Below are 18041 nucleotides of genomic sequence, written 5' to 3'. Positions count from 1 at the left end.
ATACATACTTATATAGGTAGACCAGGAAGGAAATATCTTAGAGGGAGAGGCTGAAGAAGAGGGAAATCGAGATGGAGAAGGAGAAGGAATTGGGTACGAGAGTGGGGGAGTAAGAGCGGTGGTGAGGGCGAGAGGGAAAGGGGATGATGCTGCGGGAAACGAAGGGAGACTAAATAGGTGGAACGTTGAGACGTGGGCGGAGGGTAAGTTGCTAATTAGAGCCAGATTAAACGCTTGTCTGGGGAACCATTTTCCTTGCCGTTCTTCGCCGTAACTCGGGGTGGAGAACCGAGTGCGAAGAGAGCTGGCTGCGCTCTAGAAGAGTGGGGGAGGGCGGGAAAAAAAGGCAAGTAGGCAAGGGTGGCTAAGGGTGAAACGAGGAAGGGATAACTCGACTCCGGTTGGAGGCAGGACCGAGCTTAATGAAAAGTGTTTGCCCCGTAAAAGTTAAGATTAATTGGCGCTCGGGGGGTGGTTACCGCGGTAATCAGCCGGTGCCAGTGGTTTTCAAACGTAGCGTACTAGTTTCGTGTTACATCGCGTCTCCTTTACAATTTCGTTTCCTTTCCCTCTCCCATCGTCGCCTCCTTTTTAATTTCCAGTCAGATTTTTATCGAGGCCACTTCTCGCTTCACCGTCTCGCTTTGTGCTACTTAGTCGAGCCCAATCCAGATGGACAGATCTATTTCGAGAGGAAAATTGTTTAATCTAAATTAGAATTGTATACGATATCATTTAATTTCACTACTTCAGGCTTCGAATATTATGCAGCTAATCTATGATCTTCATAGTACAGAATACATGTATTTGGGGTGTAGATTTCTTCGTTATATATCGCAACATATTCAAAAGTATAATACCAATCCTTTGCAATACAAATTCTTCCCTTAAACTTCTTCGTCTCTCGTGAGACAAGATTACTCTACACACTTTGCTCCTTAAATACCTCTACAAGAGGGAACAATCACATGCTGCGAGATCCAGCGATCTTCATCGAGCAATGGAAGCCTTATTTCCAGACATAAACGTGTTCAGGGGACTGTTGGTCACCTTAACGACACACGTGTTACAATCGATGTTAAAAGTTTTATTTAAAATCGCTCGCCCTCGTGAACGAAGGTTTTAAAGCGGCTCGTTTCATTGGCACACCTTCTATTCGACACGTCTCACCTTGATCGACAAAAGTTTCGCAAAGCCGATCGCAGTATCGATTTTAAGCCGCGTTTAATTAACACACTTCACTACTAGCTTTCGAGGCTTTCGTTTGATAAATTGTACGCGTGTGCCGGCGTGTATAACGCGTAGCCATTGTACACGTATCTGGACGATAAATCATAAACTTAAAACTAAATTGTCTTCCCGCGTCGAAATATTCGACGGTTTTCAATGTCGGTTGAGCGTTGCTGAAACGAGAGGTTAATTTGGCGACACCTAGTTTCATTAACAACGCCATTAAAAGTAATGGGCGGTGAGGGCCGAACTCGACGGTGCGGCCACATAGGGGCCAGAAGATTCTAATTAGGAAATAGATCTCGAGGTGAATAAAAATAAAGGAACAAAAAAGATTATATTATTCGCGAGACGATGATTTCGTTACGATTACCGTTGTCCCGATATTGTACGAGATCCCTGCTCTCTCTCTCTACAGTCGAAAATCAAATTGGTCCGTCTGTCGTGACGAGAAAATGACTATTCGAAATACATCAGCTACGTGACCCGATCATCACTCTATGAATAAGTAGTGGAACGCGTATCTGTGTATAGCTTCGAAATACCTTTTAGACAAATCTCTGTAAATGCTTATTATATCACTGATACGTTACGCATTATCGAGGCGATTACTATCTGGCTGTCGGGTATCGTGCGCCCTCCAACACTTTGAACAATTTTAAATTAAGCGAATCGTAACAAAGGGGATAAAATACGATTAACAGCATTTACATATACAGAAAGCAACGGCAAATCGATATATGACACCAATTAAGATTTATCTATTATCGGCGGCACCTAATCGAGCTATTGATCGAGCAATCTTATCCCCCCGATAAGAACGGATGAATCGACCATCAAACCGTTAATTACTTTCGAGTTGGGATAACAAGACTTTAAGCGGCATTTGTCCTAAATTTTTATCTCTCAACATGTGAAATTTACCGCGCACGAATTATAATCGCCGATCGTTTATATTCACCGAGGCGAACTTTGTACCCGACGAAGGAAATGTACCGATTGGTTTCTTTCAGAATTCTCTAATTAACGCGATCTGATCGACAGCGACGCTACTTAACGATCGTTCGCGTACTCGTCGTTCGGTGCAGAGAATCGTCGAAGCGTATACACGGTTTCGAATACCTGGGATTTTCGAAGTAGCCAGCACGGGTGGCAAGGGAAAAGAGAAAAATACGCTCGGTTTATCGTGACGGGGCATAATCACTGGTTGAAAATCTTTGTGTTTGCTCGACAATCGAAGTCGAAAGGTGTTGCCTGTATGTATCTACATAACGTACGTCACGTATACGAGTACGTATCTACAGAAGAGTGTACATTGCATCGCGATGAAATTATTGCAACTTGTACTCTCTGTAATCGTTTTAATCGTCGGCCATTTAAAATCGCCGCAACTGCGAGACGAGAGATCGACCAAGAAACGCGGTATAATATTATTTTCGTAGACATCGAAACTGTTTAACGAGCAAGAATAACAGCAGGCATTAAAATGGTGACAAAATAAGGATATGTCCAGCTCCTCCATCCGAGTGTATGATGCGGTACACACCGCAGAGGGGTAGGGAGGGAACGAGGGTTGTATTGGAAGGAAACGTTTAAAATTTTTATTTCGTGTGTATGTACGTTCGTTGAACGTGCTTCGAACCTTAAGTAAATATTCTGCCCTCTGTGTTATTTGGTTAAAAAGCGGTCACCGGTGAACTTGTACCGTTTGCCTTCGACTCGTACCGGTTTCGCCGCGATTTAAAGCATCGGACGGGCCCAAAAAGATCGTGAAGAGTATACAAGAAGCCACAACAGTCGTGAAAGGTGTAGTGGTGATCTATCATTATTTTAGACGTAAGTGATCTCTCAGAAAACAGGTACCAGAGAGAGAGAGAGAGAGATTCGTCGGTGAAACGTACAGCGATAATGGTTTTCTTTTGTTAATCGCGAGAGTGGTCACGTAGCGGAGAGTTTATACGGCGAACGGTGGCAAATAGCTTCTCGCGTGTACAGAGAATAATTTGGAAAAAATTTAGATAACCGTCTCGAAGCGTTTTCGCTTTTTACCTCCCTGCGTTCCGCCTCTTTCGGTTCTTGTTAGCTCCTGATAAGGACCGAAATCCACGGCACGATAAGGGGACTCGGTATATTCGAGAAAACTGTACGTACACGCTGCATGTGTATACATAGACGTGCGGCTAGACACGTTAAAAACGAATAGACCTTTTATCAGGTAGGATAAGCAAATGCGTCGTAGGATCCACATGAAATATCGTGCGACAACCGATAACAGGCCGATTACTCGAAAACTGGGTGTGATACCTATTACGCGGCTATTAGTTGCTCGATAAAAGCGTCCGATATCGCCGATATGTATTTCCCTAGGAAGAGTCACGGAGCGAATACAGTGAAAAAAAAAAAAAAAACGAAACTGCGACTGATAGGTACCCGTATGTACAGATATAACAGATACGTTGTTTGCAACATCGTGAGCACGTTCGAGAATAATAAAAAAAAATTCGGAATTATTCGATTATCTTCTCGTTACGATATCAACGCTGTCCTCAACCTCTTCTTGTGGTACGAGCTGTACATCTCCCGTTCCGATAACGCAGCTTTCCGGTCGTTACTACTTTAATTTTCAACTCTTTTCTCATTCTTAATAACTTTTTAACTTTCCTTAATACCTTTCGCCCGCGTTCCCTGTCCCTTCTCACCCTATCCCATCCTCTTCCTCTCCTCCCATCTCCTTCTTTTCTTTCCGGATACTTTCATAAGGGATGAATTCAATGAGTCAAGACAAATCTCTCTCCCCTCCCTCTACCTCTCTCTCTCTCTATCTCTGTCTCTCACTTTCGTGTACGCGAACAGTGTGCAACTAGATCCTAGTTTCATACTGCAAATCCTCTGCCCGGGGCTCGAGGGCGAGGGGGTGGGTGTCGGGCGGGTTTTCAAGCGCGGCGAGGAGAGGGGGAGGAGGGGGACTCGGGAGTTTGCTGCTCCGGTGTTGAACGCTCGAGAATCGAGAATCGGGACTCGGGACTCGTGGCTAGGAACCGTTGACAGAGAGTTAGCGGGCCGAGGGGAACAAAGGGGGATCTCCTGTAGGCGTGGCAGAATCCGCGAGGTTTGCCGCGATAGGCGTGGCAGAATCGACTGACCGCGGAAATGCAGCAGCAGAGGGGAGCGGTTTTCCCGTTACGGACACGCGGTTCCTCGCGACGTCACTTTGTGGTGCGGTGTCGAGCTAATCGCTCGTTTTGCCGCGAAATCAGAACCGGTATCCAGATCGTCGTCCGTCACCGGTGACGCGCCCGCAGCCCACGATCGTTTTAAACGTTTCGCGACTACGCTGCCGCCCGCGTTTCACCGCGCGCGATCGAAGAAGCGCTCGCGTGAGGAAAACAAAAACAAAAAAAAAAGAAAAAACCACCGAAGTCGCGCGCCGATCACCCCGCGACTCCGCTCCGCGAACAACCGGGGGTGACGTTTCCGTTTTTTTTTAATTAGCCGGTCGATCGTGCCGCGGTCGCGCTCGGCTCATCGATACACAACAGCACTGCGTGCTCGGATGTCGATCGGCCGTCGATCCATTATCGATCGATTACCGATCGGGTATCCGTCGACGCTCGAAAGTATCGAAAGGCTCGAGTCTCGCGCGGTCAGTGAAGGGACGCGGTCTAAATTTCGCCCGGCGTAATCGTCTCGAGGGGGACGTTGGTGCTCGCGAAAGGGCCAACTATGCGCTAATCAATCGATCTAACGCGTATCGCGTAACTACGAGCCAGGTATGCATTACAACGCGCAAGGGATTTTCGAGGACTCGTACTTGCGGCAGCGACAACAAGAGCAGCAGCAGCAGCAGCAGCAGCAGCAACAGCAGCAGCAACAACAACGGCAACAGCAAACTAGTCAACACAATTCTTACGGTGTCCGTCAAAAAGTTCGCGATTCGAGTTGTTCGCCGAGATCGGATGAAGCGCGCTCGCCCGGTTCCGAAGTGAGAAACAAACCGATCGAATCGCCGGAGAACGTACGTTTCGCTGAGAACTGCTCGCCCCTGGAGCTGGAGGACGAATCGCGAATGTCGAGGTACCGCGAGGAGCTTGACGTGAGAAAGGCCGCCTACTTGAAACAGGAACACGAGTCGTCCAGTTTCTTCCAGGACCCGGACAATACGAGCGTGAAGTGTTTCACCGAGGAGATGGTATCCGCGACGCATTACAGGGAATCGAACAATTCGCCCGGGAGGATCTCGCCGCACGAGTACACGGTCCATTCTGGTGACAGGCGTCACAGTTCCCTCGGCAAGACGTCCTTCTGCATCGACGCGTTGCTGGGTCGAGCCACTGGAAAACAGGAGCAAAGCCTGGATCACGAGCGCGCGGAGCGTAATCAAAGATTGTTGTTCGGATCGCGAAATCCCACGATCGACGTTGCGAGTACCTGTTTAACGAACTCGTTGGTTCGCGGTCACGATCGAGAGTCCTCATGCACCCTTGGCGGTCTAAGTGGTGCTGGTGGTGGTGCGGGTGCTGGCTCCGACGTAGACCTCGACACGGGTGCACCAGGTGAGATCGTACCCGGGCACGGTGTTAGGAGTGGTGCTGCCGTTGTCGGGACCGTGGACGAGCAGAGCGCGTCGTCCGTTTCTGGTCTTCTAAACCCGTTCGACAGATCGGTTGTCCAGCACGAGGCGAATTCACCGGTGAACATAGAGCGTATACGCGAAGGATGCGACAGACAGGACATCCGTGACCGGTCCATACGAGACGTACCACTGTCTGGGATTCGTCTGGAGCCCGACGAAGTGACGACGATCTCGATTCAACGCGAGAAAACGGCATTCAAGGGCGAGAACCCTCGAATCGGTAACGGAGGGTATCGCGTCGATCGGTTGGAGAACATCGAGGAGGACGGTTCCGTGGAGATCGATCCTACGAGGACAGGAAGCGCCAGCTCGGGGAGCAACACGAGCCACAGTCCCGTCTCGAGTCCACCGATCTCGCCTGGATCGGAGGAACCCAGTGGCAATACCGTTCCTGGTAATCCAAGTTTGCCAAGCGGCCATTACGGTGCGCTTGGTAGCGGTACCGGTGTGGCGCGACAGAATCAAGCGCTCCTCTTACATCCGAGCAGCTCGCTGATACACACAGGAGGATTATATTATCACCCGGCGGGTGGTAGCGCGTTTCATTCGATACACAAGGAAAGTCAACCCGTCGGACATTCGCAGAGTGCCGGAGCTCATCCTCAGCAACATCACATCCATCCACTTCAGCTCGAGTGGTTAGCCAGGACTGGAATGTTGTATCCCAGGTTACCCGCCGATTTGGCTGGTGAGTTGTACGACTGCCACTGTCGCTATCTGTATTTAATCTGTAATTACTTTAACCATCTCTGCGTTAGAAGTTCCATTTGAGGTTTTTAAGCGTTCGTTCGGCGGATAGATAGGTAGGATACTCTTTCGTTAATGAATTTCCTCTCGGACGTTTTTCAGTCACTGATCGTATGGACGAAAGAACAGACGAACGAACGGTGAGAAATCTCGAGAAATTATGCACGCGCGTTAATCTTGCTAAAACGATTAAAATATTAGTTAAGGATAAAAATCGGTTTTAGTAGGTGTAACGGTGAGTAACACTGTATTTCGCTGGTGAACGGTGTGTAACAATATTTAACGGCACCGAGGTGCAAGAACGTTGTAAAACAGATTGACAGATTGTTCGCACGATAAGCAGATAGCGAGTGTTTACATGCTTAATGTAACTCTTTACCTTATTATATCGGCTGGCTACTCAAGTTTTTAGGTCGGTTATTAAATGATAACATTGGCAGAGAATTTCGCAGTACATTATCGAAAACGCGTATCGCGTACCACGCGAGATACAACGTTCCTTTTCTGCAATAATTTAGCCATTTGTTCAACGATCGCCAACATCGAACAAATATTACAACTTCTTCATTTCTCGCTCACTTTCGTTCGCAACTATCGAAGAATATTGAATTGAAAATTTAATTCGAAAAAAGAGGTCTCAAGGTAAATTACGAACGTTACAAATGACTGAAATGATTAAGCAGCTCTTCGACGAGGAGAAAGATAAGGGAGGTAAGACTGGTGGCGTGGCTAAAGGGGAAACGATCTCGAAGGAAGGATCGAAGGAATCGGTCGGTTAATAGACAGAGGGAGAAAGAGAGAGAGAGAGAGAGGGACAGAAGAGAAGAGGAGATGATCCCGGTTACATAGCACGGTAAATTTCGCGCTTAGAAAAAATCGACGTGGTCGCGTTGTCCGGCCAATCAGTCGAAAGCTTTTATCGAACAAATTGGTCAGTGAACGTAGCAGGCCAGGATGCCGAGACGGACCGAATCCGAATAAACGAGCGCGGAAAGAGAGGGAAAGAGAGAAAAATGGGGGAGGGGGGACGGGAATAAACGAAATGCGGGTGTATATCAGGGTGAGACGGAGAGAGAGGCAGAGTGCGCGCGACGGTGGAGCGAGAGAGATCGAATGGTGTCCGGAACGGAGTGCGGGGTACTTTCTGTCAGATGATCCTGATTGGTAGTTGCCGAGCAATCCAACGTCGACGAAAAAGGCGAAAACCCGATAGCGTAAAACGAGCAACGGGTACAAAAAAAGCGGTCTCGCGGAATAAAATAAAACGATCGCGTTCAGCCCCACCTGAAGCGGCTGTTATCGCGTCGGCAGGGAACGCGAACACGACTTGTTAAAAAATCGCTGGATGGGAGTATCGTCCCGTTCGGCCCTTCTCTCCACCCCTTTCTCCACCTCTCTTTTTCAACCCTCTCTCGCCCTCTTCCTCGCCCTCGCTCGCTCGCTCGCTCGCACGCACGCTTACCTGTAGTCTCGCATTCTCGTATGCTCTCGACGTTATGTAAATAACGATGAGTACGCCGACTCCACGGTTGCGAGCGGATAGGGTTGAAACCGGAGGAGACGCGAGCTTTTATTTGGCGAATATTTGTCGCGCGTTACACCGACGACGATATTCGCGACGATACCGCGCGCCACCGCCCGGCTCGTATAATCGAACGTATCGAGCCTCCGTCGATATCGAAATTGACCTCTACGCGGACGTGATCTCGCGATCTTTGCCGCGCGCGTCTCTTTCTCTCTCTCTCTCTCTCTGCCCACCTCCTACTGACTGTACGCTGAAAAACCGTTTCACCTGTCCGCGCGTATTAACGCGCGCGATACCAGTTTGCGCTAGGATTAATCGAAATCGACCGAAACGGCTTTTCGACGCGTACGAACGTCGGATGCCGGGTATTTAAGTCGCGAGCAATTTTTAAAGAGCAAACAAGTGGGTAAGCGCGGACAACGGCGTATATAATTCACGCGACGTTGTCCGTTAACAATAATTTTATCCCCCTCCATCTCGCGTATACGCGTTACTCGCATCGAGTCGCGGTCTCCGCACGGCAGTTTCCGTTTCCTGACATCGGTTACGTCCGGGAATACGCTTTACAACTCGCAGAGGGAAAAATAATGGCGGAAGATGTTGAAGAGGTGGTAGGAGGTCTGCCAACAAAAGGGGATGATACCCGAGAGATGAAGCACGCGAAGGGTTGGCGGATGATTTAATTAGTTAATTGTGCGTCATTCATCCGTCTATTCATCCCCTTCGCCCTTCTCTCTACGATGGCATAACGCCGACGCAGACGTTGTAGGGTTGCCATGGTGACTCCACGGACTTACATAGACCGTGTTCCAACAGCTAATTTCGCTCATCTTTGAAACGATCCAAGAACGGAAATCGCTTTTATTACGTCTCTCGTTACCGAACGTTTTCAATTTCTTTCATTTCCCGCATCGCCATCTTGTTGGGTACTCTTCTGTCCAGGAAAATTATTAAATGGTAGTTATCTTCATATAAAATTGTATCCACGAACGTTATGAACACTTATAAATAACAGACAATTATCCACTAAACGTTTATCATAACTTATATTACGGTTACACGATCTCCATATGATTCTCCATCGTCTACGAGAGCCATGGAGGAACTATGGTAGCTCTGTATTAATTGCACACTCACGCTTAAGCATCGCACAGTACAAATACCCACGAAGGTACGCAAAAATGTTGCCAACACCTACGAATAACAGACAACTACCCACTAAACGCTTAACATCGTAACTTATACGACGGTTACACGATCTCAGTACAATTCTCCATCGTCTACGAGAGCCATGGAGGAACCTGGTAGCTCTGTATTAATTGCACATCCACGCTTATGCATCGCGCAACACAAGGACAGTATCTCTACGGTAATGCGTTTAAACGAGTACAGACAGAGAGAGAGAGAGAGAGAGAGAGAGAGAGAGAGAGAGAGAGAGAGAGAGAGGGGGGGGACACGATACACGGCTAGAAATCGGAAACGCGTGTACGTAGAGGGTGTACAGAAACGTTGATAGATACAGGGGAACACGTCGAAAACGTTCTAGCGGCGTTGGCAGTAGCGATCGCGCCAGTCTACCTGTCTATAGGCATGTAGGCGGTAATGGTGTTTCTGAATTAGCTGCCAGCTAGTTTGGCCGCCCGCAAGCAAACAGATCTTGGTTACCCGATGTGTAACGTTCCACGTTCGCCCAAACCATCCTATATCTCTATGATCTGGTCTGGTCGCATCGTAGCCACATGGACGCGTGCAAACGTTCACGCGATTCACCGCGTCTTTACTCGCACGCGTGTACACGAGCGTCCGCTTGATGGTACCGCGAAAGCCTATATAAATAATCGCGTGTACTTTGCTCGTTACGCGTTTACCCGTGCAACGCGCGAATCGTACCGCTCGCTTCATGGCGAACGAACGAGAGGATCGTTACGAAAATCGCGACGATTTAATTTAGAACCGATCAGCCGTTGCCTACGCGAATATACAGGTATCGTAATAATTACGTGGAAACTGAGGAGCGAGGAACGACGGTATCGTCGATTTCGCGTCTAATGGCTGCATCATTCGACAGTGGAAGCTACTGAGAGTGAGAGAGAGAGAGGAAGCAGAAACGCGAAACGATTCCAGTTAGTAGCAGTCCGATGATAAAACTAAATGGCAACTGTTCTGGATGTTTATGACGTGATTCGCGGTGAGCTCCACGGGGCGAGTTTGAAATTAAATCCAACCGTTTCGGGTAAGGAAAATAATCTCTGAGAGAGAAGTTGGCCAACTTTTTCCTCCGCGGCGTATCCATCTGCCCTCACCGGCGGGGATCTCCAATCGTGCGGCGCAACGAAAAGAGGAGTCGATGACGTCTCGCGCGCAAGAGGGTGCAGAGAGATGGTGGGTATCACCGCGACGTTACCCTCGCCCGTCTTCGTTCACCTCTGATACGAGGGGTTAAGGATCCGGAGGCGGGTCGTATCGAGCACTCAGGGCTGCAGGCGGAGCTTCCGCCGGTATACGAGACAAGGAGAGGGAGCTGGGAACCCGCGCGTAACCAGCGCGCGCGCGCACGCCAGTTCACACCCATCGGGGGAGAGAAACCCGAGGAGGAGGACGAGGGGGGCCAGAACTATTTAATATAGAAGGAGAACAAGAATCGAGTCGCGAGTAAGAATACCAAACTACAAAATGTAAGCGTATAGACGAGAGGCGAGGAGACGTTCAGGGGGTGACGCACAGGGAGGAGCGGAAGATTGCGTCGGAACGAGAACAAAAGTAACGCGAGATGGGGTGGGAAGGAGGGACGAGCGTGTATATAACAACCGTATAAACTACACGCTGCACGACTGTAACTGTTCGCTGCGGCGATTTCGCGAGTCATTTTTAACAAGTCGCATGCGTCGCCTGTGTACACACCAATCAGGTTCGCTGTGTAATTTCTCTTCTACGCGCTGCTGATCGCGAGAATCATGGACACGGTTTTGTACAGTTTGCTCGTGTAATTTCGCAGGAAATTACGAGTCTCGAAGAGACACCGAGTATCAACGAAATGGAATTGCGCTTTGGTAATGGGCACCGACAGATTGCACACGATTTCGAGATGGCGAGCGAGGATCGAGCGAAACCGTTCCTGATCCTCGCGGTGTTAACCATTAGAGGAAACTCTATAATTACCACGGTATCTGTACGTGTTTGTACGCGCAGATAGCGATAGAACGTATAGATAGCCAGATAGAGAGATAGATAGTCGAGGAGCCACCAAATGGAGAAGGTGTACGAGGCGCTCGATGGGAGTACGGGGTGGTCGGTCGTCGAGGGTGAAAATGAAGAATAGAGGGAGAGGGGGGGGGGGGATAGAGTTGCGTTAAGTACAGATAATGGCTGGTGTTTACTGGTATGGTGATCAGCATGATTTAAGAGCGGGCTGGCGTGAAGCGGCTAATAGGAGCCCAAATAAATTAAATTATCATGATAAAAGTGCGGCGGGGTGAGAACGACGTTAACCTTAACGGCACCCCACTGCTTCGCCCCGCGTAGAGGAGCACGGAAATGGTGATTGTCCACTCGGCGGTGCCGCCCTTCTTGTTTACCGACATCTGTCATAACTCGCACCATTTCTCCCCGACGCCTTCGCCGCTCGTACAATTTCGGTGGCTTTCGAGCATTCCGCATCGGCGGTTTTGCTTTCTGATTAAACTTTATCGGGATAGATTGATTCGCGAACTTAAACGAAGACGCTCGATTGGGATGAGACCAACGATGTTGTTTCGTTCGCAAGGGTGGCTGGTTAAGATTGGAAATTGCTCCAACGTGGACTATTATGTACATAGGATATACGCACGATCGTGCGTGCAGTTCGTGGAAAATGCACGGGTACAGCGATAGAAATCGTAGCGAATAGGGGTGGGACGGAAATCTGTCGGACGATAATTGCCGCGGTACGTGAAGGAGCAGAATCATCGGACGAACCATATGTGCGCAGCGGGTGACAAACCATCGTTCAAAGGGACGATTAATGTGCAACTATAGACGCACTCGATGATAAATACCAACGTATCATATAAAAAGTAACGGGATCGGGATCGTCGACGATTTACGACCGCACGTTGGGCACGTTTGCGAAGTGGCATACGCGCGCGACGGCGAGATGCACAGTCGTCGTGATGGGAACGAGGTTGTTGTCGTTGCGTCGAAGCGAGGGAAGAATCGAAATCGAGAAAGAGAAGCGACTGTTTTGGCCATCGATGCACGAGGCTCGAGTTGTGTTCTTTTCGAGCGACGATTCGACATTCTGAGGTGTAAAAATTTAAAAGGGGCCCCCCCCACCCTCGGTGTTGAATGTTTGATTAAGCGGCTGATTAAGAGTGACATAAGGGTATCGCACGTTCCAGATTAATCTGAGTGTACGCGCGACTAAACACTGCCATGTGTACAAACATTGACAGCCGGTCAGGCACTTGCTGGTTAAATTAGGCGGCCTAGGGAGGGGACGAGGGGTACGTCGCAAGCTGAAAGTAATTGGAGGAAAAAGTATCGTAAACCACATCGAATGCCGCATCGTACGTACCCAACCGACGCGATGTATACATCGGATCGATCAAATTATCGTCTCACCTCGAGCAATCTTAACAATATACGTATACAATTTCTTTAATCGTTTATTCGCTGACAGAGCTTAGAGGATCCGTGGTATCTTATTAATTTAAACGCATCGAGACCCATTGGGATTTTAAAGTTCACTTCTATGCAATGAACGACTTTGGTGGATGAGTTATAATGATTATCAAGGGGGTAAAAGAAACTGGAGAGAAATTATTTTCAAATACCAAAATTTGCAAATTATAAGTAACCAGCTCGCGATTAGAATGTCAGATTTGACGCAGTTCGCTGGTACCGCCGCGTTTGCGAACAAATTCGGGCCCAGATATGACTGGTTGTAAACGTATGCATTAAATTGATTCATCGCGCGTATAAAGTCAGAGAGGAAGGAAAATCGGGTCTGGGCAAGACCGGCTCGTACGGCTAATCGTTAGGGCGGTCCACCCTAGGTCTTCTGTCCCGCAGTCTCTCCCCGTTCGAAACCCCAAACCGTGGTATTGCGACCCAGGGGGGATTTATATTCGCGGTAATTGCATTAGCATTCGATGATTTTTATTGGTCCCTCCGCGCGATTAGTATTAATTCGAAACAGGATTATCGATGGCACGCGACAATTGCGACCTCCTCCCGCTTTCGTCGGGTAGATATTTGCCTTCGCGAGACAAGTATTTTCAGTTAAGCAAACAGACGGCTCGGCACCGGAAAGTGCATCGAACGGACCAGATATATTTGCCCTGAAATTATTAATGTACATTCGGTTATTCTCCCGTGTCTGCGCAGGTTGCGCGGCCCAGCACGCCCTCCTCGGGAAAACCAGAAGGCCCAGGACCGCTTTCACGTCCCAGCAGCTCCTCGAACTGGAAAAACAATTCCGGCAGAACAAGTACCTCAGCAGACCGAAGAGATTCGAGGTGGCCACCTCGTTGATGCTCACCGAGACGCAGGTAAAGGCTGTTACGTATTTATACGTCGTCACTTGAACCGATATCTCCTCCATTTCTCACTATTTGGTACCATTTTCCTCTTTCTTATCCTCGCCCCTATTTTTTGCTCCTTATTCTCATCTCGCGAAGAGGAAACATATATTATATAATCCTTTGTGGCTCGTCGATAGGTAAAGGGTGTTTCGTGTTTATACATCGTCACTTAAACCGATATCTCCTCCATTTCTCACTATTTGGTACCATTTTCCCTTTTCTTATCCTCGTTCTGTTCTCTGCTCTTCATTTTCATCTCGCGAAGAGGAAACATATATTATATAATCCTTTGTGGCTCGTCGATAGGTAAAGGGTGTTTCGTGTTTATACATCGCCACTTGAACCGATACCTCCTCCATTTCTCACTTTTTGGTACCATTTTCCCTTTTCTTATCCTCGTCCTTGGTCTCTACTCTTCATTTTCATCTCGCGAAAAGGAAACGTATATAATCCTTTGTGGCTCGTCGATAGATAAAGGCTGTTTCGTGTTTATACGTCGCCACTTGAACCGATACCTCCTCCATTTCTCACTATTTGGTACCATTTTCCCTTTTCTTATCCTCGTCCTTGGTCTCTGCTCTTCATTTTCATCTCGCGAAGAGGAAACGTATGTAATCCTTTGTGGCTCGTCGATCGAGCGACGAATAAGATCCAGAGAGGGAGAAAAGAAACGTGTCCGCGTAGGAGAATCCTGTCTACGCGGAATAATCCTTCCACTTCGCCAGGACGAATGTGATCGAGCGGGATATCTTGCGCAGTCCAACAACTTAAACATAACTTCGAAGCTTATGTGTCCTGACGGATCACTCAGCAAACACGTGCCGACGAAAGTCTGAATTATGGCAGACTGAGTCCCTGATTTGTTTCGATATTATAACCGATTCTACTTGGACCGTTCAGCTCTCGAGCGTCCGGACGTTCTCCGCCGCGTCGTTTCTTCTTTGCTCGCTTTGCAGCGTCGGCGGAACGTTCGTCGTACTCGAAATTAAATTCACATCGATAATCGCGATTCGACTTTTTTTTTTAAGAAACGTACAGGCAACGCGAAGGACACGCGAAGTTCGTTTCGAAGACTCGTTCGAGGACAAGTTCGATTACCAAAGCAAACGTTTGGATAAAGGAAAATCCGCGCGATCAATCGTTTAACTCGTGCTATCTCGTAACACTGCGTAACGAAAATATCACAGCGGCAAGAAAACACGTATTCTTCCCCCCCAAAAGATTGAAGATGTATAACACAGCGGGGCCGTGGATGAGACGGGTCGATCGGAACGCGCGATGGGTATGTTGCCCAAAAGATTTACATCGTTTCCTCGGAGTGGAACTGGGGGGAAGAAATATCGAGTCCGTGCATCCGATACAGCGAAATTCGAGAAATTGTACATCGAGTATGCCACGCGCGATTGCTTCGAACCAATTCGTTCTTATTCGAACCATTCGTGACGCCACTCCTTTCTCTTAGTTATTCCTTCACCTTTTCTGTCCCTTTCTTTTCATTAATCTCATTAATATATTCTTTCATCTCGTTCGAACGACGCTTAATCGTTTCGATCTGAACCAACGCATTCGCGACCGTTGACGTTGAATTCAATTCCTGGTTGTCACTGACGTGAATTCGCCTTCTGTAACTTCTACTCTAAATATTAGCAACATCATCAAATTTTACAACTTCCATCCTCGCGTTAATGTTACAAAATCGCGGTAACCAGCTTCAGAGTTTCATTATTTTCACTGGCACTCAGCTTATCGTAAACGCGAATAGTTCGCCGGTCGCGAACGTGTCAGCATCATTACCTATGACGCAGGAGCGATGCGAGGTGTGTTTAAAAATTCAGGTGAAAATCTGGTTTCAAAACCGACGGATGAAGTGGAAGAGGAGTAAAAAGGCCCAGCAGGAGGCGCGGTCGAGTAACAAAGTCGAGGAGGGCGGGAACGCGAGAAACACCGAGAGGGGCACCGGTGGTGATCCGAGTTTAAGTTCGCCGAGTCCGTCGCAGGAGGACACCAAAGGGACGCTGCAAGAGACGCAGAGGGCCGCTGGCGAGCTTCAGGAGCCGCTCTATCGACCTTACGTCGTATAAAAGACCGAGCAAGCACCAACGGAAGTAATGTATGCTGTCGCGCGATTTAAACGCCGTCGCCACCTTTGATATTCTCCGCGCGATACGTTCGATTCGTTCTCGAAGAGGATTCGACGGTGTCCCGATGGAAGAGACGCGGACGAAGAGGAGGAGAGATGATCTTATGTGTACGTAGAACGTGTACATACATGGGTACGTATCTTTGTATAGACGTGTGTGTACGTGCGCGCGAGAGGGTTGAAACAGCGAGACGGTTGATCGCAGACTTTGAGGATGGATCGGTGGAGAGGCTTCGCGTGCGTGTACAGAAAATGCATACCTGTGCCACGTGTACTGGTGTAACAATCCCGAGGGACGTGTGTGTGTGTGTAAATATAGGGGAACAATCGCAGCATTAACGACGATTATTATTAATTATCGTACGATCGCTATCGTCGGTAACGATATACCTAACCGTAAGAGAGAAAAAAAGAAAAGAAAAGGAAAAAAATCCACGCAGAATTAATCGACCCCCCTCTACGATGTTCCCTTCTCTGATGTATCGATGGAGGCGCGTTTTCATTTAGCAGAACGATAAAGGCTCGCACGGATAAAGAACGAGGAGCCGTGCGTGCGGACACCTACGCGGCGAGGATGGGCAGCGATCAGCGGGTTGTATAAAAAAATCGAGATCGACGAGAATCGAATCCTCCTTCGGCTACTAACTTTACTCGAACGTCGCTCTAGATCTACGTACACGAACCGAGTACGCGTACCTATTTATGATAAACAATATCGCTGTAAATAATATTCGTATACGTCTAGGATAGAAAGTGCGATTGCGAGGGGACCGTCATATTACCTACTGTCGCAGCAAGTTCCTAAAATAAATTACAAGTATCGAAGTAAACGTGTCTGGCTCTGTTACGCCCCCCTTCGCTCCTCGACGCGGCCGAAAAACAGGATCCATCGATCTAGAGTTTCGTTCGTCGTTAAATCCTGTTACCAACCACGCGAGCATTCCGTTCGCACACAGGTACGTACACCTATATCTATAAGTTTACGTCGCCTCGAATCCTGCGGATCGTACTCTAGGCTGGAAAAGTTCACGGTACCAGAAGGGAGAACGCGATCATATGTTCCACCGGGTTACCATCCGCCGCGCGCAAGCAAAGAATCATCAGTATTTATGATATGCTGATTCCCCGTTACAAATTCCGCGATGTTTCGCGGACGACTGCCCCTTTACCGGCTACAGTCAACGGAGGGATCACCCGTTTGGAAAATCCAGACGTCGACGAGCGTTTCGAAGGGAACGGAGGAAGAATTCTTGCTGGATATCCGCGAGACATCTTGAAATCGTTTCACCAAAACTGTGATCGATCGGTGACCTCGAGCATCTTCTCTCTGTTTAAAACCACGCGAGAACCCATTGGACGAACTACGCGTCGATTGGAATTTAAATGGTAACGTTGTTCTCGTTTCGACAATCGATTCGCTCGAAACACACGACAGAACGAAAAATACAAAGATTCGCGGGAGGCGAGTACGAGTCCTCGCGTTCTCGTACAGTCCACTGCAACGATTCTCCAGCCAGGAATGCATAGAAGATGAGTGGCTCGTTGCCAAGACATTCCGGTTAGCAAGCTTTTCAAAACGCACCAGTATTCTGGTAGCTCGTTAAAGAATCCTCTCTTCGTTTATCGCAATCTTTCTACCCAGAGAAAAGAAAGAAACGATAACATTGTATGTAACAAAAGCGCAGCTCCCGCGAGATTCACAGATTACGGCGCGTGCCTTGGCATCCGCCGTTTCGATCGGTCGTTATCGCGAGCGAACCGTACGGACGATGAAAATCTTGATTCGACCGAGTCAAGGATTTACTGGGAGGAATCCGCGGGGTGTTTCGCGGGACTAACTAGAGGGGGGGAGGTGGGCGAGAATAGCGGGACGAGCGCAGACGAGCGCTGAGTCGGAGGCGGAGGGGCCTCCACTCATGTTTATATGCATTGTATTGCTAAAACCCTTTTAACTGAATTACATTTAGCGATTCTAGTGCCGGTTTCCCGGTGCTCTCCTTCCCCGTAGTCTGCCAGTGGCCGACGTCGCCCCCTTATAACATGCTTTTCACTCTCAACTCCCAACCTTCGATTCCCCGCTGCCTGTCCTTTACCGTCGCGCGCCATCCGTTGGTGCACACCCGTTAAAATGGAACGGGACGACAACGAGGACGAGGACGAGGACGTTACGCTTCTGGCACGAACGAGAAAGCGCGAGGAGTCGCC

General features: G+C 48.5%; 1 protein-coding gene across 1 annotated transcript; it reads left to right on the top strand.

The window, feature by feature from the left end:
- The first annotated feature begins 4932 nt into the window (after positions 1-4932).
- Positions 4933-15784, top strand: Exex (motor neuron and pancreas homeobox extra-extra). Its single transcript, XM_076896987.1, has 3 exons — positions 4933-6551; positions 13500-13663; positions 15532-15784. The coding sequence occupies exons 1-3, from the start codon at positions 5003-5005 to the stop codon at positions 15775-15777; spliced, it is 1959 nt and encodes a 652-aa protein (XP_076753102.1). The 5' UTR covers positions 4933-5002; the 3' UTR covers positions 15778-15784.
- Positions 15785-18041: the final 2257 nt, after the last annotated feature.

The sequence above is a fragment of the Xylocopa sonorina genome, chromosome 1 (genome assembly GCF_050948175.1).
Source record: "Xylocopa sonorina isolate GNS202 chromosome 1, iyXylSono1_principal, whole genome shotgun sequence".
NCBI classification, from domain to species: Eukaryota; Metazoa; Arthropoda; class Insecta; order Hymenoptera; family Apidae; genus Xylocopa; species Xylocopa sonorina.
This window is presented reverse-complemented; position numbering and strand designations above follow the sequence as displayed.